The 24,547-nt window shown below is 41.3% G+C and overlaps 1 protein-coding gene across 7 annotated transcripts in view; it reads left to right on the top strand.

The window, feature by feature from the left end:
- Nucleotides 1-4,539: 4,539 nt before the first annotated feature.
- The window catches only part of AVL9 (AVL9 cell migration associated), a 77,646-nt gene continuing 57,638 nt past the window's right edge, over nucleotides 4,540-24,547 (top strand). For 2 of the 7 annotated variants that reach the window (XM_003930723.4, XM_010341290.3), the window contains exon 1: nucleotides 4,540-4,825. In XM_003930723.4, the coding sequence (XP_003930772.1) occupies nucleotides 4,733-4,825 (93 nt within the window). In that variant the 5' untranslated portion in view covers nucleotides 4,540-4,732. Of the gene's footprint in view, nucleotides 4,826-15,707; nucleotides 18,927-24,547 lie in introns of those variants that run through there. The other 5 variants (XM_074379858.1, XM_074379857.1, XM_074379854.1 and 2 more) reach the window with 4 other exon arrangements.

The following is a 24,547-nucleotide window of genomic DNA, read 5'->3' as shown; positions in this document are numbered from 1 at the left end:
ACTCTACCCTCAAAGGTTTGGAGAGACGTTAAAGGTTTTGCTTTATGAATAAATTTTTCCTTTAACCTTTGAGTCGGCTTCCCCCGTAAGCCAGAATCTTTCTTCAAACCAGTATAAGTCAATTCATATTTCCTGCCATCAGTTATTACAATTTTGGTTAAAAGTACTCATTTTCTTAAAGAATCTATTGTTTCTTTTTAAAGTACAAGTGGATTGAAAAATCTGCAACTAGCATTTTTTTAAAAACTTTAGTGGGGATTTAAAATATGTTTTTTAAATTTTTTTACTACTTTAATTCATCGTTCTCATCTTTTTATATCTAGTAGTCTTATTTATTATAGGCTTTTAAATTGTTTCTTCAACAATTATCGTCTAACAGGCAACCACCAGATGTCACTCTAAATTACCTGTTAACATCACCACACTTGGAAAATCATGCTTTGCACTTCTGTTTTGAAAAGAATAAAAAGCAAATAAATAATCTGCCCTAGTCTGTTTTCTGTTTGTATCCTAGGAACTTACAGCTAAACAATCTAGGCCGGACTTGGTGGCTCCCGACTGTAATCCTAGCACTTTGGGAGGCCTAGGCAGGCAGATCACCTGAAGTCAGGAGTTTGAGACCCGCCTGGCCACATGGGTGAAACCTCATCTCTACTAGAAATACAAAAATTAGCTGGGTGTGGTGACATGCACCTGTAGTCCCAGCTACTCAGGAGGCTGAGGCAGGTTGCTAGAACCCCAGAGGCGAAGGTTGCAGTGAGCCCAGATCGCTCCACTGCACTACAGCCTGGGCAACAAGAGCAAAACTTGTTGGGGTGGGAAGGGAACCCTGAACAATAAACTTGAGCAGCCACAAAGAGCATCATTTGTTCATACAACAACTGGACATTAAGCACCCATCATTCCTTCATAGCCTGAGTTCCCCAAGGCTGAGAATTGTGGGAAGCAGTAGTTTATGTGATTACATTTCTTAGTTTTGAATTAAATGACTGGTTCAAATTCCATGGTCAGTTATTTGACACTGGGCAAATTATTTAAACTTTTTAGGTCTCAATTTACCCATTGGAAAAAATGGGGATAATAGTATCTATTCATAAAATTATTGTGAAGATTAACTGAGATAATCTATCAAAAGTGGTCAGTATAGGACCTGGCACATATTAAGCCCTTTTAAACGTGAGCTGTTACAACTTATCTTTGTTTCCTAATACTTTACATGATGGCTGGATCCAAGTGAAGCTACATAGAGATGGTTTTGCTAGCTGGTTTTGCATTCATCTTATTTTTATAACCAGACATAAGCCACTTTAAGGAAGCAATTTCTTATTTGATACACTGTGCACACTACATTTCCAGGCACCTTGTAGGGTCTAATAAATATTCTTTCAATTGAGTCTCTTTATTTAATTCATACCCATTGTGGGTAACCCCCCGTATAGACACCGAGGAAGGAGACCTAAGCAGACCCCTGGCACAGTTAGGGCTTGAAGAATATCTCAGTTTATAGTGTTACTACTCAGCTATTTTCTTTTATATAATCCTTTATATAATCGTATATTAGTTTATAGAATTAGGGCTTAAAGAATTCTTTTATATAATCCTCTCTATATAATCATATAATAGTTGACAGTATGAGCCCCTAAAGAATATTTCCCTACATATATATAATTATATCTTAGTTCATAATCGGAGGAATGCCTAGAGTGGACACAGTACAGAGCATGAATTAAGAAATAAGCAGCTTATAATCGGAGGAATGCCTAGAGCAGACACAGTGCAGAGCATGATTTAAGGGAAAAACTGTTATACCAGGACAAGAAACCATGGCCCAGGCGGCAGCGTTCAGTATCATAAAGATACCCTCTGTATGGCAGGCTTGGGGTGAGAGCCACTCCTCCTGATAAAGAAGTTGTAGGACCTTGCTCCAGTTCTGGTGGAAGGCTGCCCTCAGACCGGCAATCCACCTTGGTGACTGTGAACTTGAACAGCTCTTGCTACTGTGCTGCTGGAAAAGCATCTTCCCATAGAACCCATTGGAAGCTGCCAGCAGGTGGCGGCAACACTGACAGCTCTGTCACTACTCTGTGACTTAAAGCATCCCCCCCCATAAATCTTAGAAGTAGTTGGCCCATAGATAGAAGTGTTGCACACTGGACCCTCTTCACTGCGCATGACCCACCTTCAAGCCTCGGTGACCTAATGGGGGGACCCCTTGTTTTATTGCTCACGACCCTATCACTATCCTTAAAGATTATTTCACCCACTGTCCTGCCCCCTAACCTATACGCAATAAATACTCATGCTTCTGGACATTCCGGGCCTCTCCTAACTCCGCTCATAGGTGGTGTGGCCCCTCGAGCCCAGCTGAATTTTCCTTGTACTTCTGTATCCTATCTCTTTACATCTCCGATCCTGCGCCTCAGCACAGCATAAGGCACACCCCATGACCCTGCGGGCCATCAGCCCTACCCACAGCAACATTCTCTTTAATCTTCATAAGATTTTAAATATGAAGTAATGCCAAATTTGTTACACTTCTTCCTTCCTTCTTTTTCTTTCTCTCTTGCTTTGTTTCTCTCTTCCTTTTTTTCCAATCCTCGTTTGGTTGAAACCCCCTTCTTTTCCTGGTTTTCTTTTTCTATTCCTATTCCTATTTCATTTTCACTATATCATACTGACAGTGTGGACCACATTCAAGATATTGTTGTTACTTGATGGAGCTTTTAAAAATTAGAAAAATGTATTTTAAGAAAGTCAGAGCTTTAAGTTTTCTAAGAACAGAATGGACATTGGTAATTTTGAATGCCACTAATAAAGAATAATCTCTTTAGTATCTGAAAAAAAGGAACTATGGATAGTTCACTTACACAGTAGAATTAATGCGGATTTCAGGAAAGGAGTGGTATTTTTATTTTGTTATTTTCTCTGAGGCAAGACACAATAAGGAAGAACAGTCAATTCCAAATTCAGAGTTGCTATGAACTCGAAAATATGTTATATCTCTCTGTCTCAAGGATTGTTCTCCCTTTAAGTCTTCTTAAGTAGAAGACATAAAATAGAATTTATAATGTATCATAAAATACATGTAACCACCAAAGGCTCTTCAATGTATTATGTGTTCAAAAAGGTATTTCTGATTTTCTCCTGAGTTAAGTGAGAAATTTTATTATTTTCTCAATAGACATTTGTCCTTGTGGACAATATCATGTTAATGAATTTATTCTACATTAATACAACTAATTTAAAACATAATGTATCCATGGGAATCATTGTGTGGATTTAAAAAAAAAAGTCAATGTAAAATGTGCATGATGGCAGGCATGTGTAGCCCCTGACCCTGGGAGTTTGAGGCCAGCCTTGGCAGCATAGCAACAGCCCATCATATTTTAAACTTTATTTACTTACTAATTTAGAGGCAGAAACTTACTCTGTTGCCCAGGCAGGAGTGCACTGGTGTGCTCACTGCAACTTTAACCTCCTGGGCCCAAGCAATCCTCCTGTCTCAGCCTCCTGCGAAGCCAGGACCACAGGCACATACCACCAAGTCTGGCTATTTATTTTTATTATGTTTTGTAGAGATGATGTCTCATTACATTGCCCAGGTTGGTCTTGAATTCTTCGACTCAAGTGATCTACCCTCCTTGGTCTCTCAAAGTGTTGAAATTGCAAGTGTGAGCCAACACGCCCCACCTCAACTCTTAAGTGGCCCCCCGTCTGTATATTTAGAGATGAAAAAAATCCTGGAAATTCCCTTGTTCACTTTCTCTCTCAATTTTCCCAGTAAAACTTCTTTGTTTTTTCTTTTCTTTTCTTTCTTTTCTTTTCTTTTTTTTTTTTTGAAATGGAGTCTCACTCTGTCACCCAGGCTGGAGCGCAGTGGCAGAATCTTGGCTCACTGCAACCGCTGCCTCCCGGGTTCAAGCAATTCTCCTGCCTCAGCCTCCCTAGTAGCTGGGATTACAGGCACACACCACTATGCCCAGCTAATTTTTGTATTTTTAGTAGAGATAGGATTTCACCATGTTGCCCAGCCTGGTCTCCAACTCTTGGCCTCAAGTGATCTGCCCGCCTCAGCCTCCCAAAGTGCTGGGATTACAGGCATGAGCCACCACACCTGACCCTGTTTTTATATATATCTTTAAAAGGTGTTCAATTAGACAATAGTTTTAGTCATGCCAAAATATCAAGACAGGTTATATCAAGAAAATACTAATAGTTAACACACCACACAGTTGACATCTCAAAACGGTTAATATATTTTTAAAAACAGTTAATATATTCTGCATATAGGGAGCAGTATAGTTTAACAGTCTTCTGAGCCCCCAGAGTCTCTGCAGGCGCAGCCCGGGTCCTGTAAGCCCCAACCCGCCCCACCCGGTCAGGTCCCACCCGACTCTGCCCCGCCCGGTCGGTCGCTCTTCTCCTAGCCCCACCCCGCTGTCCCAGGCTCCACCTCGGCCCGTCAGGCCCCGCCCCGTCCCGCCCCGCCCCGCCTCCCCCGCTGGGCCGCCGCGTCAGGTGCCAGTCCGGAAGCTGCGAAAGCGGATGTGGGAACAGCGGCCGCAGCCCTGGGGGCGGCGGGAGCTGCTCAGCCTCCTCCGGGCTCCCCGCGCAGCCCTCATGTGCTGCCTTCGCTGACACCCGAAGTCCGTGGCTCTCCGCACACGGTGGGGTCGTCAGACCCGCCGCACGTGGCTGTCGAAGTCGTCGTGGGGGACCGCTGCAGCCGCCCATGGAGAAGACCGGGCGAGGCGGGGATGGCGCCCCCCGGGGACCGGTGCTGCACATCGTGGTGGTCGGCTTTCACCACAAGAAGGGCTGCCAGGTGAGGAAGGGACCCCCCGCCGGCAGTTCGGGCGTTCGCCCCTCTCGGCGCCCCCGGCCCTGCTTCTGTGTGCTCAGCTCGCGTGGTGCTGTCCTCCCGACGGCGCCGGCAGCCCTTCGCCTCACCCTGTCCCCTTGCAACCCCTCCCACCTGCCCCACCTGACGCCCAGCCCCCACAGCCCCTTCCCTCTGCCCCTGAAAAACGCTTATGAGCAGCGAAGGAGCTAGATGGTATGTGTAGGTTGCAGGTTTTTAGGTTGTAGGTTTTTAACTTCTGCTTTGCTGGAGTAGGAGGAAGGAATCCAAGACCGGCCCACTCTCTTCCCCGTCCATCGTCTCCACTGGCTTTCTGGGTGTCCATATAGCCTGTATATTCCCATGTATTCTGTATGGGAGTCTAGAAAAAATTCAGTGCTTGGACTCTGCTTTCAAGGTGTTAGCTCAGTGGGCTTGCAGACTAATGCCTCAGGTAGCTTGAAGCACGTGCAGGCTCCGTAGGGAAGTCGGCTTCCTTTGTTTATCTGATGGAAGCCTGGGAATCGGTGGTGTCAGCTACGGTTGTCGACTGACCTTCCTTCCACCTTCCCATTGGGCCTCAGTTTTGCTATTTCATCTTCTCCAGATTTTGCTTTTTGGTGAGAGATTAGTCTCTCCAGATCAATTGCAGTAGGAGAAAGCCTATTACCGACCAAACTGTTCAAATATAAAGGCGTTTTTCAGCAGCCTCGCCGAATCTTTAATCCAGCATCTGAAATGGAATATTTGCAATTTATGTATTGAAGGCAAGAGAACAAAATAGAAACAGGATTATTTAATGAGCAAGCAAACACTGGAAGGGAATGATGTCATAATGTGCTAGTGAACAGTTAATTGAAATGCTTTTTTTAGTATTAAAAATAAATAATTGCCACCACTAGCTAATGAAGCATTTAGTTTCTTGTATTCCACAGGAAATGTAACATTTTAGAAGACTTATTGGCAAAAATTAAGTTCTCTAGGGAATAACAGAAAAGTAATGGGAGTGAAAAAATTGTGTTTCTGTTTTAAATAGCGTAATTTCGAAATATATCCTCACACCTGTAACGCCATCACTTTTAGAGACTGACGTGAAAGGATCACTTGAGCCCAGGAGTTGCAGACCAGCCTGGGTAACAAAGGGAAACCCTGTCTCCACAAAAAAAAAATTTAAAAATTAGCTGCATGTGATAGCGCGCTTGTAGTCCCAGTCACTCGGGAGGCTAAGGTGGGAAGATCGCCTGAGCCCTGAAGGCTGCGGCTGCAGTGACCTTTGATCCCACCGTTGCACTCCAACCTGGATGAGAGAGCAAGACCCTGTCTCAAAAGAAAGAATATTGGCGCCGGGCGTGGTGTCTCACACCTGTAATCCCAGGTGCTTGGGGGGCTGAAGCACGAGAATCACTTGAACCCAGGTGGCAAAGGTTGCAGTGAGCTGAGATCGCACCATTGCACTCCTGCCTGGGCAACAGGCTTTTTCGAGACAGAGCGAAACTCCGTCTCGAAAAAAAGGAGTTTTGGAAAGTGTGTGTTATTTGCGTTAAGTCTTAGAATGACTGGTCTATAGTCTGTTCTTTACAGCCTGTACATCAGGTGTTTTCAGAGGCTCTAATTAAAGTAAGATTTGCCCCAGGATAAATTAATCAGCTACCTCATTCTCCACTTTGCTATTTTACTTCCAGGTCTAAAGGATTAAAGGTGTGAGGCTCATTGGGTTGTGAGTCTGACTTCGCATGGCTTTTACTTGTGTGAGGGTACTTAGACTGCTCTTCCAAGTACTAAAAATTGTGGGTCATGTTACCATCAGTTTTTTCTGTGCACTGAGATTGCGCATAGGGAAAATTCCTATACTTGATTGTAATTTGTAACTTTTAAATACAAGTGACCAAAGTAAAAAAAACCTTTGTTTTAAAAGTAATGCCTTTCAGCAGTCTGCTTGATTAACCATAACTTTGTCATTTGATATGGACCTCATAAGTGAAAGCCATCTTCTAATACTGCTGTGTTGAAGACTAGGTTTGTGGAAAATGTTAGTTCATCTTATTTCTTGTTTCCTGCACTTTTTCTACATTTGAAGTCCTCAAATGTATTTCGCATGAAAAATAACTTCATTTAAATTTAAATGGACATTTATTAATTTTATCAGTTGATCTTTTTTTCACTTTTATTTGGGTAAATTGTGGAATTGAATTTCTTCTGTAGATAATGTGTTAGCTTCTAGAGGTGATTTTTCTAGTTTACTGATATACTTAACATTTAGAATATTTTAAGTGATTTTTGAGTTCTACCATGACATTTAAAGTCATTTCAAAATATTTTCTCGTTTCAACTTTTTACTGAATTATTTAAAATTTAATATTTAACAAGGGATAATTTAACATTTAATAAGGGATAATAATAAGTATGGCTGGGCATGGTAACTCACCCCTGTAATCCCAGCGTTTTGGGAGGCTCAAGTGAGGCAGATCACTTAGGAATTCAAGACCAGCCCGGGCAATATGGCAGAACCCCGTCTCTACTAAAAATATAAAATATTAGTTGGACACGGTGGTGCATGCCTGTAATCCCAGCTCTCAGGAGGCTGAGGCAGAAGAATTGCTTGAACCTGGGAGGCGCAGGTTGCAGTGAGCCGAGATCTTCCCACTGCACTCCAGCCTGGGCAACAGTGAGACCATGTCTCAAACAAAACAAACAAAAACTTATCTGACATTAGACCTTTTGGTGTGAAATAATTTATGGACACCTTCTCTGTAGTAAATTGGCTTGTTATAGATTGTGTATTCCAGAGTTTTGTTTGTTCCAATATGTAAACTATATTTGTTGGACTTAGCAGGGCTGCAACGCTGACAACTGACAACCATAATTTTTTGCTAAGTAACATCAAATGTATATCCCATTAACTCTTTGGTTTTCTCATAAATAGGTTAGAACTTTTTCAGCTACTCAGGTTAACAGGGAATAGGTTATTTTCCAAAGTAGTATCATAAAAAGTTGGAATAATTACTTGATTTTTGACCACTTTTCTGATAGTTTGTTTTGTATACACAGCTAGCAGTTTTAAGTCTTCAATAAACTGGATTTACTAGACTATTTCTAATACAAAAAAAGCAGAATTACAATTTTTTTTTTTTAATCATACTTTAAGTTCTGCGATACATGTACAGAACATTCAGGTTTGTTGCATAGATATACATGTGCCATGGTGATTTGCTGCATCCATCAATCTATCATCTAGGTTTTAAGCCCCGCATGCATTAGATATTTGTCCTAATACTCTCCCTCCCCTTGCCCCCACCCCCCCACATAGGGCCCAATGTGTGTTGCTCCCCTTCCTGTGTTCATGTGTTCTCATTGTTCACCTCCCTCTTATGAGTGAGAACATGCGATGTTTCATTTTCTGTTTCTGTGTTAGTGGTAGCGGAATGTTGCCTTGCAAATTTTGGGATGGGTTGCTTTTAGGGGTTTTGTTTATGTTGGGGTGATACAGCTATACTTAAGCCCTGAGTGATTCAGGTTTTGATGACAGATGACTTACTGACAAGCCTGTTTTGGCACCTGCTACTAATGGAATCCTGTGTTGACAATAATGAAACATTTCGGAAGATTTGTTTGATTCTTGTCAGAATAAGTAGTTCTTTCGAACCAGAAAGAAAAAAACTGGAGGGTTAGCAGTTAGGGAAGAATAACCTTCTAAGATTCTTTTTAGCTACTAGTTTTACAGAAACTTTGTTCTGAAACAAGATTGCATTTTCTGGCCTTTTACAGCACTTTTATTTCTTCAATATTTTGGTAGACGTTTTTTCCTGATTTTGGCCATGCTTTTTGTATATGCTGAATTTATGAAAATCTCTGACTTAGCAGGGCTTCAGCATTGACAGAACAGTGGAATAGTTGTCGTTCAGGCTTTGACGTTTTGCCTAAGTGTAGTGGGTGTCAACTTGTGTACTAAAACTTAGAAATACCAGGAAGATTCCTTCCTCCTCTTATGGGTCCTCCCAGATAGCAAGAATGTGCCTAATTTCTTTCTTTGGCTTAAACCTTTGATCCCTAGTAAAATACACTGTGAGTAATCATCTCCTTCATGTCACTGATATGATTCAGATCCTTTGCTGAATGTAGATTTTTGCTAAAAGGAAAGACTGCAAAAGGGCCCTAATCTACTAGAGATGAACAAGAGGAAGATGCAGACGTATAGGAAGAAGAGTCTACTTAACCTACTTAAAGACTGCTCCTATTTTATATGGATTAAGAACTCAGGTTCTTGCTAAGATATTTTTAGAAGATGTTTTCTAAGTTGATATTTTTGGCAGTTTTTAAATGATATTTCAGTATTTTTGAAAATAACATTTATGATGATAATAATACATACTGGCCAGGCATACTGGCTCATGCCTATAATCCCAGCACTTTGGGAGGCCAAGGTGGGGCAATCGCTTGAGCCCAAAAGTTTGAGACCAGTCTGGGCAACGTAGGGAGACCTAATCTTTAAAAAAAAAAAAAAAAAGCCAGGTATGGTGGTGCCTGCCTGTAGTCCCAGCTGCTTGGGAGGCTGAAGCAGGAGTATCCCCCAACCCCAGGAGTTCAAAGCTGCAGTGAGCCGAGCTCTTATCACTGCACTTCAGTCTAGGTGACAGAGTAAGACCCTGTCTCAAAAAAAAAAAAGAAAGAAAGAAAAAAGGTATATCAAACTGTAATCAAGTTTCATGGCCTACCTTTTTCATGTAAAATATACCATTAGTATTTTTCTATATTAGTAAATAATTGAATTATGTTTTAAAATTGCTTATTAGTATTTTGTAGAAATACTGTTGTTTATTTAACTGATGTCCTTTTTAGATACTTAGGTGACATTCTGATTTTTCACTATTTTGAATAGCACTGCAAAGAACATCCTTGTGGCTTTTTGCACCTTTCTCATAAGTATAAAATAGACTTCATTGTAGCCATTTTTTTGTGACGATTTTATTAAAATGGATTTTGAAACTGAACTTACTGAACACAATTTAGGTTAGTCTGGGTGACTCTCTTCAGAACAAATGTCACTCATACTGTGGCATTCTCATTTTCCCGTAGAGTAATTCGCACCATGCCTCTGACTTCGTTGGGCCTTAGCCAGCCAAACAGAGATGACAGAGATGTTGGTAATTACTTCTCAATGTCAACACTATGCATAGTGATGGTAGTGTTTTCAGCTTCCCTTCTCTTTATTTGATGCTTTTCTTCCATTGATTGGGAGACCACATCTACTGAATCTGTTATGTGAAATAAAATGAGTCAGTCATGGATTTTGAAAGGAAACCTAAAGCTTTCTTTGTATACTGTTAAGAGCTTTATAATAGCTGGTTTTGCCGATAGATGTTTTTTTTTTCATTTGTTTCTGGTTCTTGGCAGTGTTGTAGGTAATTAGGTTGTCAGAAGTGTGACTTTTGAATAAACTCTGGGTATTCATTTAGATTTGAAATATGGGCCCGGCATGGTGGCTCACATCTGTAAATCCCAGCACTTTGGGAGACCAAGGCCGGCAGATCACTTGAGGCCAGGAGTTCAAGCCCAGCCTGGCCAACATGGTGAAACCCACATCTCTACTAAAAATTTACACACACACACACACACACACACACACACGCTAGCCAGACATGGTGGCACATGTCTGTAGTCCCAGCTACTCAGGAGACTGAGGCAGGAGAATCACTTGTACCCAGGAAGCGGAGGTTGCAATAAGCTGAGATTGCGCCCACTGCACTGCAGCTGGCAACAGAAGGAGACTCTGCCTCAAAACAAAACAAAATAAAACAAAAACTAGATTTGAAATATGGCACTCTGCCCTTGCATTTTCTTTACACCACTGTGCTCATTGTGACAAAGTATGCTGAGTGTTCATAATGTGAAAATGGCTACAAAGTTTTTTTGTTTTTGTTTTTTGAGATGGTGTCTTGCTCTGCTGCCCAGGCTGGAGTGCAGTAGCACGATCTTCGCTCACTGCATCCTCCACCTCCTGGGTTCAAGCGATTCTGCTGCCTCAGCCTCCCGAGTAGCTGGGATTACAGGTGTGTGCTGCCACGCCTGACTATGTTTTATATTTTTGGTAGAGGGAGGGTTTCACGCTGTTGGCCAGGCTGGTCTCGCACTCATGAGCTGAGATGCTTGGCTCCCAAAGTGCTGGGATTATAGGCATGAGCCACCACACTTGGCCTTTGTGAGGTTCTTAATGAAACCCATGTCTGCTCCATGGCCTTCACTGGTGATGTTAGGAATATGTTAGGTTCCCTTTGGTACATGTGATGCACACCCAGAAACTAGAATATCTTTATTGTGGCATGGAGGTTCAATATTGAAGTGAAAAAAAATTGAAATGTTAAACATAAATTGATATATAAAAGATTGCCAGGGGAAAGTGCATTAACATTTCAATTAAATAAATTGATTTAATTAAATAAATAAATTGATTTGACCATTTTTGAGAAGTTTCTAATTTTTTTCTTTAAGAAAAATGGTTTTTGTAGCTTTGATGACATCTATATTTTCAAAAACCTGGAGATAGCATTCCATTTATATCATTCAGAAAACCAGTCTTTATCATTCCACCTTAAATTTTGTACAAATCATTGTCTTATCCTCTAGCAGAGGATCTTTATATACAATATTTCTAATTTTTTTATACTTACAGCTCTGATAAATTCTCTTTTATCTCTTTTACCATATGAAAATCAAGATGTAGGGCCGGGCGCAGTGGCTCAAGCCTGTAATCCCAGCACTTTGGGTGGCTGAGGCAGGTGGATTACGAGGTCAAGAGATCGAGACCATCCTGGTCAACATGGTGAAACCCCATCTCTACTAAAAAAACACAAAAAACTAGCTGGGCATGGTGGCGTGTGCCTGTAATCCCAGCTACTCAGGAGGCTGAGGCAGAAGAATTGCCTGAACCCAGGAGGCGGAGGTTGCGGTGAGCCGAGGTCACACTGTTGCACTCCAGCCTGGGTAACAAGAGCGAAACTCCGTCTCAAAAAAAAAAAAAAATCAAGATGTAAGTTTCAGTTTGAACAGTATATACTTTAGAAAAAAAGAATAATTCAGAAATTGTTATTAAGTGTGTAAGCTGGGGCAAGTAGCCTAATGTTTACGGACTTTAATGGAACCAATTAACTTCACTACTAGTGTTCTTCATGCTCCTTGCCAACACTGGGCATTGTCTGTCCTTTTAATTAGAGTAATTCTGGTGGGTATGTAGTGTCATCTTATTATTGTTTTACTTTACATTTTTTGGTTTGTTGATGAGGCTGGACACTTCTTATAGGTCTTTCGGTCATTGGGCTATCCTCTTTTTGTGAAGTACCTGTTCCAAATATTTTCCTGTTTTTCTGTTGCCTTTAGTTGTTGAAGTTCTTTTTATTTTATTGAAAAAAAAAAAGCCCTTTAAGACTTATGTGTGCTGCAAATTGTTTTCCCTTCCTGTCACTTGCCTTTTCGGTATCTTAAGGGCGTCTTTTTTACACCAAAATTTTAATGTGGTCAAATATATTAGTCTTTCCCATTGTGGTTAGTGCTTTTTATTTTATTTATTTATTTATTTATTTATCTATCTATCTTTATAAAGACGGGGATACACCGTGTTGATCAGGCTGGTCTTGAACTCCCGACCTCAGGTGATCCGCCCACCTTGGCCTCCAAAGTGCTTGGATTACAGGTGTGAGTCACCACTCCCCACCTTAGTGCTTTTTAAACGCTATTTTAGACATCTTTTTACTAATTTGATGTCCTGAAGATATTTTTCTTTCTTTCTTTTTTTTTTTTTTTTTGAGACGGAGTTTCGCTCTTGTTACCCAGGCTGGAGTGCAATGGCTCGATCTCGGCTCACCGCAACCTCCGCCTCCTGGGTTCAAGCAATTCTCCTGCCTCAGCCTCCTGAGTAGCTGGGATTACAGGCACGCGCCACCATGCCCAGCTAATGTTTTGTATTTTTAGTAGAGACGGGGTTTCACCATGTTGACCAGGATGGTCTCGATCCCTCGACCTCGTGATCCACCCGCCTCGGCCTCCCAAAGTGCTGGGATTACAGGCTTGAGCCACCGCGCCCGGCCTTTTTTTTTTTTTTGAGACGGAGTTTCGCTCTTGTTACCCAGGCTGGAGTGCAGTGGCGCGATCTCGGCTCACCGCAACCTTCGTCTCCTGGGTTCAGGCAATTCTTCTGCCTCAGCCTCCTTGAGTAGCTGGGATTACAGGCACGCGCCACCATGCCCAGCTAATTTTTTGCATTTTTAGTAGAGATGGGGTTTCACCATGTTGACCAGGATGGTCTTGATCTCTTGACCTCGTGATCCACCCACCTCGGCCTCCCAAAGTGCTGGGATTACAGGCTTGAGCCACTGCACCCGGCTGAAGATATTTTTCTATATTACCTTCTAGAAAAGTGAGCTGCATACATAATTTAAAATTTGTTGTATTCACATTAAAAGAGGAAAATAAGCAGATAAAGCTAATTTTCATATTGTAATATATAACTCAATCCAAATTAATATTTCAAAGTTTCAATATAAAAATTGAGATATTTCACATTGCTTTTTCCTACTAAATATTTAAAATCCAGTGCAAATTTTACTTACTAGCACATCTCAAATGTTCAGTATTCATACATGGGCAGAGCAGTTCTAGAAGATGTATTGTTTTTACCATTTTACATTATATCTTATGTTCCACCTGAAAATAATTTTTTGGATGAATCGTGAGGTAGAAATAAATGAGTATCCAGTTGACATAAGACCACTTTATTGAATATAAAGACAGCCCTATCTCCACTGTTCTATTATGCTACTTTGGTATTAAAGTATCCTCATATGTTTGAGTCTGTTTCTGTATTCTGTGCCATTTGTCTATTTTTCTGTGCTTGCACCAGTACTAGACTATCTTATTATAATTTTTGTAGTAAGTGTTGATACTTGGTAAGGAATAATTTCTTAAAAGAGTCTTGGCTATTCTTGACCCTTTACATTTCCATATACATTATAACCAGCTTGCCAGGTTCTGCAGAAATATCTTTTGGAATTTTAATTGAGATTGTATTGAATCTAACTATCAATGTGAGGAGAGCACTTCTTTTTAATATCTGTTCATCAGATGCTGTCACCTGGGTAGGATCCAGACATGCTTGTGCCTTCCAGACTCCGCTACCATTCCCTTTCTGTGGTAGAAGCAGCTAACTGAGAAGGAAGCTCAACCTTCAACTTTGATGAAAGCACTGGAGGGGCCCCTCCCTCTTTTTGCAGGAGACATTCCTTAAGGCAGAAAGTCCCTGGTAAGGTTCTGGAATTCTAGGATGAAGAAAAATGAAGTCTGGGGGGAACCAGACCCAAAAAACACAATAAAAAAACAAAACTCAGTCCCCTTTATATAGCAGGGGACTTGTACCCTGTGTGTGAGTTCTCAGGGGTCACCTCTTCTTGCATTGACTTGAACCCAGGGCATATCAACAGAATTTAACATCTTGAGAACAGATTAATGCTTTTCAATCCTCATTCTCCTCTTTCTCTGTCACTGGTCCTATAGTTTGCTCTGTGGTTACAGACCAAGTTCCATGGAGAAACCAATTCCAAAGGTAGAGGCTTGTGTATCCTGACTGACTAGACAGGAGAGGAAAGGAACAGACTGTCTTAGCAGGGTTGGTGGCACACACCAGTAATCTCAGCACTTTGGGAGGCTGGGGCGGGTGGATCACTTGAGGTCAAGAGTTGGAGACCAGTCTGGCAAACATAGTGAAACACCATCTCTGCTAAAAGTACAAAAATTTAGCCAGGCTTGGTGGCGGACACCTGTAATCCCAGCTACTTGGGACTGTGAAGTGGGAGAACAGCTTGAACCTGGGAGGTGGAAGTTGCAGTGAACCAAGATCACACCACTGTACTCCATCCTGGGCAACAGAGTGAGACTGTGTTTATAAAAAAAGAAAAAAAAAACTGTCTAGGAAAAGGTAATCTCTAGAATCTGAAGAGGGTTAACAAAATGAGGATTAAGGCAAAATACAGTTAGCAATAAGGTAACCAGTATCTGGTCATGGAAAAAGGGTCCTTGCTACTTACTGAGACTGAGTGTTGGTTTACTGTGTTGCATTTTCTACGTCCATCAAATCAGACTTCTGGTAATCCACAGTCCTGGCAATTCTGAACTGCCCAGTACGAGGGAATCTATCCAGGGTGAGATTCGTGAGCCATCAGGTCTGGTTGTGGGAGTCCACAGTCCTGGCATTTCTGAACTGCCCCAGTAGGAGGGAACCCATCTCTCCAGGGTGAGATTTGTGAGCCATCAGGTCTGGTTGCGGGAGTCCACAGTACTGGCACTTCTGAACTGCCCCAGTAGGAGGGAACCCATCTCTCCAGGGTGAGATTTGTGAGCCTTCAGGTCTGGCTGGGGAAATCCATAGTCCTGTCAATTCTGAACTGCCCCAGTAGAAGTGAAGCCATCTCTAAAGTGAGATTTGTGAGCCATCGGGTCTGTCTGGGAGATTCCACAGTCCTGCCAATTCTGAGCTGCCCCATTAGGAGGGAAACCATCTCCCCAGGGTGAGATTTGTGAGCCATCAGGTCTGACTGTGGGAGTCCAGAGTCCCAGCACTTCTGAACTGCCCCAGTAGGAAGGAACCCAGAAGTCTCTCCAGGATGAGATTTGTGAGCCATCAGGTCTGCTTGTGGGAGTCTACAGTCCTGTCAATTCTGAACTGCCCCAATAGGAGGGAAGGTATTTCTCCAAGATAAGATGCGGGTGGTGGGTACTGGGATTTGGGGACTAGAGTACAGGGTACTAGCAAGAGGGACTTTGAGGAGGGCGAGGGGGAAAGATAGGGGGGCACTGGGAAAGGGGTGCTTGACGAGCAGGGCGGTGGCACACTGATGCTCTGAAATTAACAGAGGAAGAGCTGGGCAGGGAGTTCAGGGAGGTAGGGTTCTGGGAAGGGGTGACAGTAGTCAGCTTGGGCAAACGGGTAGGTTGGAAAACTGAACAACGTGGATGGCCCTGGAGAGGAGGCTTACAGCGGGAAGTTTGAGGAGTAAGGGGAGGAAGAAGGGCTGGAACACGAGAACCGGAAGGAACAGAAAGAAATGGAACTTGGGGCTGAAGCCGAGAAATCGGAGGTAGCTTTCTGGTCATTTTTCCAAATGAGCGCTATAGAAACTCACATGTCCAAAGGAGTCAAAATGAGTAACTGAGATGTGCTGAGGCCGACTCCAGCATTTATCTCCTCAGGACATTCCGTAGAATGCCTATTATGAAACGCACATTTATCTCCTGGAGACATTTCATCACAGAATGCTTATTATGAAGCATACATTTATCTCCTTGGAACATTTCTTGACAGAATGCCTATTATGAAACATGCTTGCTTCCATTTGTCCTATTGAGTATGCCCCACCAATCAGGGAAATGGTCCCAGTTTCTCCGTTTAAGAGTGGTCATGGGAAGTAGCAAAGAAAATAAATGGGTATGTAATTATTATTCCTTCTTCTTGGAACGCCATGTAGTTTTGCTCCTCCATAGGCAAAAATTGATCAAGGGGCTAACAGAGGTAGTGGCTTGGGGCCTAGGAAAGCAGTTCAGAAACAGGAATTGGGAAAATGGGAAGTCAGTATCCTAGTCTCTTTCCCTTACTACGTTGTTCAAAGCCCTTTCACGTCATTTACCTCAGTGTGTGAATGTACATGATTAGAGATGTTATGTTCATTTTACTAATGAGGACACTAAAGACCAGAAAGACTACCAGTAGTCACAAAGCAGGTGGGACTAGAAGTTGACCAAAAAGAGGGCTGGTGGGAAGGAGCACAAAATGGCACAAAGTGCTTATGAGCATCATTGCCTTTTCCTATATCTCTGGACAGGATCCTGTAGAGGGTGCTTAAGAGCAGAACTGTACTTTTTGTAGTTTACCTCTTTGTTCCTGTGTTCTCTTGGTTTGATGCCTTTCTGTTCACTGGAACCAGAAACACAAGGCCAAAGCTGGTACACTGTCTGCCCATTGAAACTGTGCTCCAAAGAGCTAAAGAAAGCAATAGCTAACAGAAATGTTTGAGTTCGCAGTATGGCAAATAAGAAACAACTTGCTAATCCAGGCGCAGTGGCTCATGCCTGTAATCCCAGCACTTTGGGAGGCCGAGGCAGGCAGATCACAAGGTCAAGAGATCGAGACCATCCTGGCCAACATGGTAAAACCTCATCTCTACTAAACATACAAAAATTAACTGGGTGTGGTGGCACGTGCCTGTAGTCCGAGTTACTCAGGAAGCTGAGGCAGGAGAATCACTTGAACCTGGGAGGTGGAGGTTGCAGTGAGCCAACATTGCGCCCCTGCACTCCAGCCTGGCAACAGAGCGAGACTTGGCCTCGAAACAAAAAAATAAGTAAGAAACAGCTTGCTAAAATAAAACTCCCTCCCCTTCTAAGAGAATGAAATTGGCTAAAATTGGTTAAAACCAGTATGGCCAATGAGTATATGCAGAATAAACTTGGTGATGTCACAACCCAAATTTCCACCACATGTTTCATACTACCTCCCCGTTTCATACTAACTACCCCTGAATTTGCATATGGGACCCATGAAGAGACATGAAGAGATAATTGTGCATGCCTGAGGGACTTTCTAGATGTTCCCTTTCCTTCTACCAATCACTTGCTAATCCCAGAATCAGCCCCCTAACCTTTTCTAATAAGAGGACTGCGTTGGCTGTGTGTAGTGGTCACGCCTGTAATCCCAGCACTTCGGGAGGCCAAGGCGGGCAGATCATGAGGTCAAGAGATGGAGACCATCCTGGCCAACATGGTGAAACCTTGTCTCTACTGAAAATTCAAAAATTAATTGGGCATGGTAGTGCATGCCTGTAGTTCCAGCTACTTGGGAGGCTGAGGCAGGATAATCACTTGAACCCGGGAGGCGGAGGTTGCAGTGAGCCGGCATTGTGCCACTGCACTCCAGCCTAGCGACAAAGTAAGACTCTGTCTCAAAAGAAAAAAAAAAAAAAAAAAGTACTGCCTTAAAGCCAGCACAGAGAGACAGATTTGAGCTGGACTCCTGTCTCCTCGTTGGGTAATCTGTGATGAAAAGCTTTTCTTTTCTCCAAAACCTGGTGTCATAGTATTGGCTTTATAAACCAAAAATAAAATCGAAGGCCCCCTCTGCAACCATCCCAGTGGATTCCCTCCTCAGCCAGGGCACCCTAAAATTTAACTTGAAAAGACTGGCTCAGGCCATAGAGGTGGGGGTTGGACTTTCTTCATTATACCCTTCCAGCATTAATATCAACACAGACCTTACATTTGATAAGAAGCATTTAGTCTATTCTCTCTAAAACCTGATACTTGGAGGCTTCATGTGCATGATAAAACCTAGGTCTCCACAACCCCTTGTTGGAACCCAGACCTTTCTTTCTGTAGATAAAAACGCTTTCAACCAGTTGCCAATCAGAATATGCTTAAATCTATCTATGACTTGGAAGCCTCCCCGTTTGAGTTGTCCCACCCTTCCAAATTGAACCAATGTAAATCTTCCATGTGTTAATTGATGTATCTCCCTAAAATATATAAAAGCAAGCTGGAAGCCAACCACCTTGGCCATGTGTCCTTAGGACCTTCTGAGGCTATGTCACAGATGTGTTCTTAATCTTGGCAAAATAAACTTTCTAAATTGATTCAGACTTGTCTTAAATACTTTTTGGTTTACAAATTGGCAGTGATTGGGTGGGACTCTTGAGTATAGGTGGTCCTGACCTTTGACAAATCTATCAATGTTTGGTTCCAGCTTTTAGCTGTCTTTTAGCTGAGTCCTGGGAGCTGTTCTTTCTCCAGAGAATCCCTGATCTCCCAAAATTTGATTAAAATGCAAAGTTTATTTTGCTGTAAAGTAAACTTTATTCTAGAGTTTTTCCTTCTTCCTTTTCTAGAGTTTTACTTGCTTCCAACAAGGAAGGCAAGTTATCCTACTTCCATGTCAATGGAAGTCAGGGTAACGCCTTTCTGGAGTTTGAACTCCCTTCCAACAGGGAAGGCAAGTTTGAGTTTTCCTGCTTCTAGAATGGTAGAGAGCAGCCTTCAGCCTGAGACCCATTCCTGGGTAAGTAGCTGAATTGAGGTTTCATCTTGGTTAAAGTTGCAATTGATGTGGTAATAATTTGTCCTTACTAGTAGAGCACTCACTAATCATAATGTTGGGGTTTTTGTTGTTTGTTCTGGTCTTTCTCACATCGGGTTGGACCAACTCTGCCTGACTTAGCCAAATCTGAATAAGAATTCCAAATTATAGGAAATAAGGCCTCTCTGAATTAGCTAAAATTCCTTGCTGCTGCAAAAGAAAAATATATTTCTGGTTACTTTCTTTCTTTAAAAAAAATAAGTTGTTCTTTCATTTACTTTTCTTCCACCCTATTTCTCCTGGCCCCACTTCGCCATCCATATTCAGTACCAAGAAAAATCTGGAGATTACTCAAACCCGTTAAAGAATTCAGAACAGAATCACCACTCACCCTTTTTAGGGATGTTCTGTTTTCTTTGTGGAGTTTCAGGAGTCATGAGCAGATTCTTCTTAGGTCTAAAGTTCAGCTTTCCTGTGTTACATTACCTGACCTCTTTGGCTTTTGGGGGTACCAGAGATACCAGAGATTACCTTGTACTGTGAGAGGATTTGACCTTGGTGTGTGTAATGGTGGATGAAAGCTACAAAGTTAAAGGTGACTGAGGACAGTTTACAGGAAGTGGTCTTTGCTGTTTTGTTTTTTCCACCTGGAAAGTTGTTTAGTATCCTAATTCTAATTCAGAGGTGCATTCTACAGAGTCTTCTCCATTGCCTTTCCTCTCACAATTAATCTTGATTGGCTTGTCCCGGCATTATTAGCATGAGGAACTGAACTGTCATTTTCATAGATAAAGAGAATGAGTTTCCTCAGCTCCAAAGAGAAAGGGCATTTTGCTTCTCCCAGCTGAAAGGCACCCCTGGATTACTAGGGGCTAAGTGGGAATGTCTGGCAGGTTGACCCCTGGCAATGTGCAGCAGCCCTACAGGGAATTCGCAACAAAGTTAGTTTTAAAAGGCTTGTCCAGGAAATGAATATAGGAGCTGGTCATTCCATGCTTTGAGCCCTCCTGGAGGTGCTAGACCTCTGGAGACAGAAACGACTCAGTGGTTAACACACTATGGAGTTAAGCCAGTAGCCAGCACACTTCAACCCATTCCACTAAACCCTAGGCCACAGTTCAGTTTCTCCTTAAAAAAAAGAAAAAAGTGGGAAACAAATTTAAGAATAAGAAAAAAACAAAGAGAATGACCCACTTTCAAGCACTCTGTTGGTTTTATGGCACCTTTACTTGCAAGTGTTTGTGTTAAATGGACTTTATGGTCTTTTTATGCACAGCTACATCAAGGAAATTTCAGAGCCCAAAGGTCAGCCTGCAACTATGAGATTGCTAAGTTATCTGTATCTCTACTTTCTTTTCTGCCTGCTTTAAGTCTGCTGTTACTTTTCAACTGAGGTAGAATCTACTGTTTGCATTCAACGATTTCGTTTTGTTATTGTTTTTGCAAACCAATGAGTTTTTTTTTTTTTTTTTTTTTTTTGAGACGGAGTTTTGCTCTTGTTACCCAGGCTGGAGTGCAATGGCGCGATCTCGGCTCACCGCAACCTCCGCCTCCTGGGTTCAAGCAATTCTCCAGCCTCAGCCTCCTAAGTAGCTGGGATTACAGGCACGCACCACCATGCCCAGCTAATTTTTTGTATTTTTAGTAGAGACGGGGTTTCACCATGTTGACCAGGATGGTCTTGATCTCTCGACCTTGTGATCCACCCGCCTCGGCCTCCCAAAGTGCTGGGATTACAGGCTTGAGCCACCGCGCCCGGCCACCAATGAGTTTTTATTAATATCTCCTGACTAGAGTTCCGAAGTAAAAGTTACAGGATCTTTGTGTAGTGTGTATGTGTATGTTTATGTGTATATATGTGTATTTTGTTGATGTGTTTTTGTCCACAGGGACCATATGTGGCTTGAAGAGTACTCATCCATTAAATAAGCCCAGATGCTTTTCAAGTTTATGTGACAGTAAAATCTTTAATCTAGCTTTAAAATTATTGATAAAGTAATATTAGAAATGTCTTAAGAATTATCAGCATATATTTTTGTTGCATTTATTGATCAAGAGATTTCATACTTATCCCTGCTAAATACTATAAGGTGTCAAAATTTGGCATAAAGGTTATTAAACTATAAACCCAGCCATCTTTGCTTGTGGTTTTTGGTTTTTTTGTTTGTTTGAAACAGAGTCTTACTCTGTCATCTTAGCAGGAGTGCAGTGGCATGATCTCAGCTCACTGCAACCTCTCCCTCCCAGTTTCAAGTGATTCTCTGTATCGGCCTCCTGAGTAGCTGGGACTACAGGCGTGTGCCACCATGCCCAGCTAATTTTTATATTTTTAGTAGAGACAGAGTTTCACCATGTTGGCCAGGCTGGTCTCAAACTCCTGGCATCAAGTGATCCACCCAACTTGGCCTCCCAAAGTGCCAGGATTACAGGTGTGAGCTACCATGCCTGGCCATGCTTGTATAATTTTTGATAAATAAGACATTAGTATTGATGTAGTGAAAATAACGAAATCTTGAATTATGTGGTAAAATAACCATACATTTAATTTTAAGTTTTACTTAGGTAAACACTTGACATTCACAGACTATAAAATGGTTGACGGGGAAATAACTTTAAATGACCGCTATTTGCAGTTTTCATAAATAATCTAGGTAAACAATTAAAATAATTAGGTAAATGTAATGGAGTACATGCTTGTAGACAAACTTGTCATAACTTAGGATGTAAAGTTAAATAATACATATTTTGTTAAATATTTGGGTATTTTCCAATTAAAAAATTGTAGGAAAACATTGGTTTCTAAAACAGAGTATGCTCTTATTAAAAGGTAATTTTTGTCTAATTCAAAGCTTTAAAGGCTATGTATTAAAAAAGGTAAGAGGAAACAGGAAATAAGATAGATGTACAAAAAGTTACATAATCAAAGAGGTATTTTTGGTAAGCTTAAAAAATATATATATAAGAAAGACTCTTTTATGGTGAATTTTTGTCCTAAAAGAAAATAATAGGGTTGTTTAAGAAAGAAGGATATTTAGTCCAAACCAGAAGTCCAAGCATGTTGTGAATGGTCTAAGTCATAATACGGTTAGTAAAAAGGGAATTTATAAAAATGTTATATGATTAATTGGCTATAATGAAAGGAAATTATAATAAATAGTTTTTCTAAAAAATTGGAGTTTAGTATTGAAAACACATTCAAGAATTGGTTAAGATTTCATTAAAAAATTGAGTTACTCTTAGTGTAAGAAGTTTTTAATTTTTAAATTCAATAATGTTTCTTTTTGAAATTATTCCGATATCTCAAAAGCTTAATAATCTATAAAAGAAAATTTTTGAAAAGCAAATGAAAAATTTTTGGATCTGCTTTTGTCTGCATGTCTTTTCTATCTATGATTATATGTGTCATATGGAAGTGATTTCACTATTAAACTGTATGAAAGAGTTCTATTTATTTAAAGAAATGTAAGGACTTTTCAGACTGATAGAAGTTAGCTCCGATGTCTTTTAATTCACATGACTTCGGCAGTCTTTGGTAAGATTAATTTGGTAAATTTAACCTCAAAATTCTCAGTAACAGTCTAAAATCTTAAAATCATGTTAAGTAACCTCAGTTTTTTTCACTAGGAATTTGGGTTTTTAAAAGTTAAAATAGTGGTAGTATAATAGGTGTACAAAAGTATAAAAGAAAACATAATTTTTTCCTAGTTAAGAGGCTATTTAAGAGTCATTTTAAATTAAAGGAAAATGATACTGTATTATCTTAAATTACTATAAAGAACTACCTGAGACAGGGTAATTTGTGAAGATAAAAGGTTTAATTGACTCACAGTTTTTCAGGCTATACAGGAAGCATGACTGGGAGGCCTCAGGAAACTTAAAATCATGGCGGCAGTTGTAGAGCAAGTGAGCATGTCTTCACCTGTGGAAGTGGGAAAGAGGGAGAACAAAGGGGAAAGCGCCACACACTTTCAAAAACCAGATGTTGTGAAAACTTGCTATCACAAGAACAGCAAGGAGGAAATGGCCCTCAGATCCAATCACCTCCCACCAGGTTCCTCCCCCAACATCAGGTATTATGATTCAACATGAGATTTGAGTGGGGACACAGTGCCAAGGCATATCATTTACAAATAACAGTAAATGGACAAAAGGAAAAATTAAGCCAGGCCACAAAAGGTACCTCTGAGACCTGTGGTTACCAAGAAGATAGTTGATGCAGGGGAAAGACAAAACCAAGAAACTATTAAAATCAGAGAATATAATGTAAAACAATTATTTGTTTTTAGATTGGTATCATTAGTGTCTTGAGAAATTTTTGCTATAATGGATTGTAAAAATAACCACTCGAAGGACAAAATTTTTAATTTTAAATGCTACTGAATGAAAGTGCTTGTTTGGTCTCATGCACGACCCACAGCTCACTATTAAACAATCACTGATGGTATATGTGATACAAATGCACAGGAGGTTATTCCTGAGAGAACAGCTAGCCTAGTGGACTAGATAAATGCCACTGTAAGTTCTGTTAGCCCTGAAAAGGAGACTGCCTGATTCTTTCTATAAAACACTAAGTGGAGCACCCCAAATGAAGCAGTTGATATGCTTCTTATATAAGCCATATAGGACTGGCTTTATCATGATGGGATATTCTCCCACTGACTGTGCCTATAACCCAGGTCATGGTAAATTTTGGGCTGAAAGGAGCCGCTATTACATGGGCAACCCTCCCACAGAATCATACGACTGTTTGAGAAGCCTTATCAAATTTGTTGGCCCTCATGGGTTTATAGATGGTTAATAAGACATTGAGGTAATTGGGCTGGGTCCCCACACAAATCTAAACTTGAATTGTATATCCCAGAATTCACATGTATTGTTGGAGCAACCCAGGAGGAGGTAATTGAATCGTGGAGGCCAGTCTTTCCTGTGCTATTCTCGTGATAGTAAGTCTCATGAGCTCTGATGGGTTTATCAAGGGTTTCCGTTTTTGCTCCTTCCTCATTTTCTCTTGCTGCCACCATGTAATAAGTGCCTTTAGTCTCCCACCATGATTCTGAGGCCTCCCCAGCCATGTGGAGCTATAAGTCCAGTGAAAACTCTTTTTCTTCCCACTCTCAGTTATGTCTTTATCAGCAGCACGAAAATGGACTAACACAGTAAATTAGTACTGATAGAGTGGGTCGCTGCTGAAAATATACTCAAAAATGTAGAAGTGGCATTGGAACTGGGTAACAGGCAGAGGTTGGAACAGTTTGGAGGGCTGAGAAGAAGACAGGAAAATATGAGAAAGTTTGAAACTTTCTAGAGGCTTGTTGAATGGCTTTGCTCTTGTCCAGCATCCCGGAAAAATGAGGTCGCATGAACGAATTGAAGGATGGTTGATGCAGGAGATTTTATTGCCAATGAAAGTGGCTCTCAGTGGGAAGGGGAGCTGAAAAAGGGATGGGGCAGGCAGGTAAGCTTCCCCTAAAATCCACCCATCTCCAGCTGGATTATTCTCTGAAGTTACAGCATCAGGCTGTCCCTCTGGAGGTAAGCCACTTCTCTCCAGTGTCTAGCCTTAGTCCCTGACATCCAGCTGTGTCTCTCTGCTGGCTGAGTCT

The sequence above is a fragment of the Saimiri boliviensis genome, chromosome 10, assembly GCF_048565385.1.
Source record: "Saimiri boliviensis isolate mSaiBol1 chromosome 10, mSaiBol1.pri, whole genome shotgun sequence".
Taxonomy (NCBI): Eukaryota; Metazoa; Chordata; class Mammalia; order Primates; family Cebidae; genus Saimiri; species Saimiri boliviensis.
The sequence above is the reverse complement of the archived record's forward strand: the minus strand, read 5'-3'. Positions and strand labels throughout refer to the sequence as shown.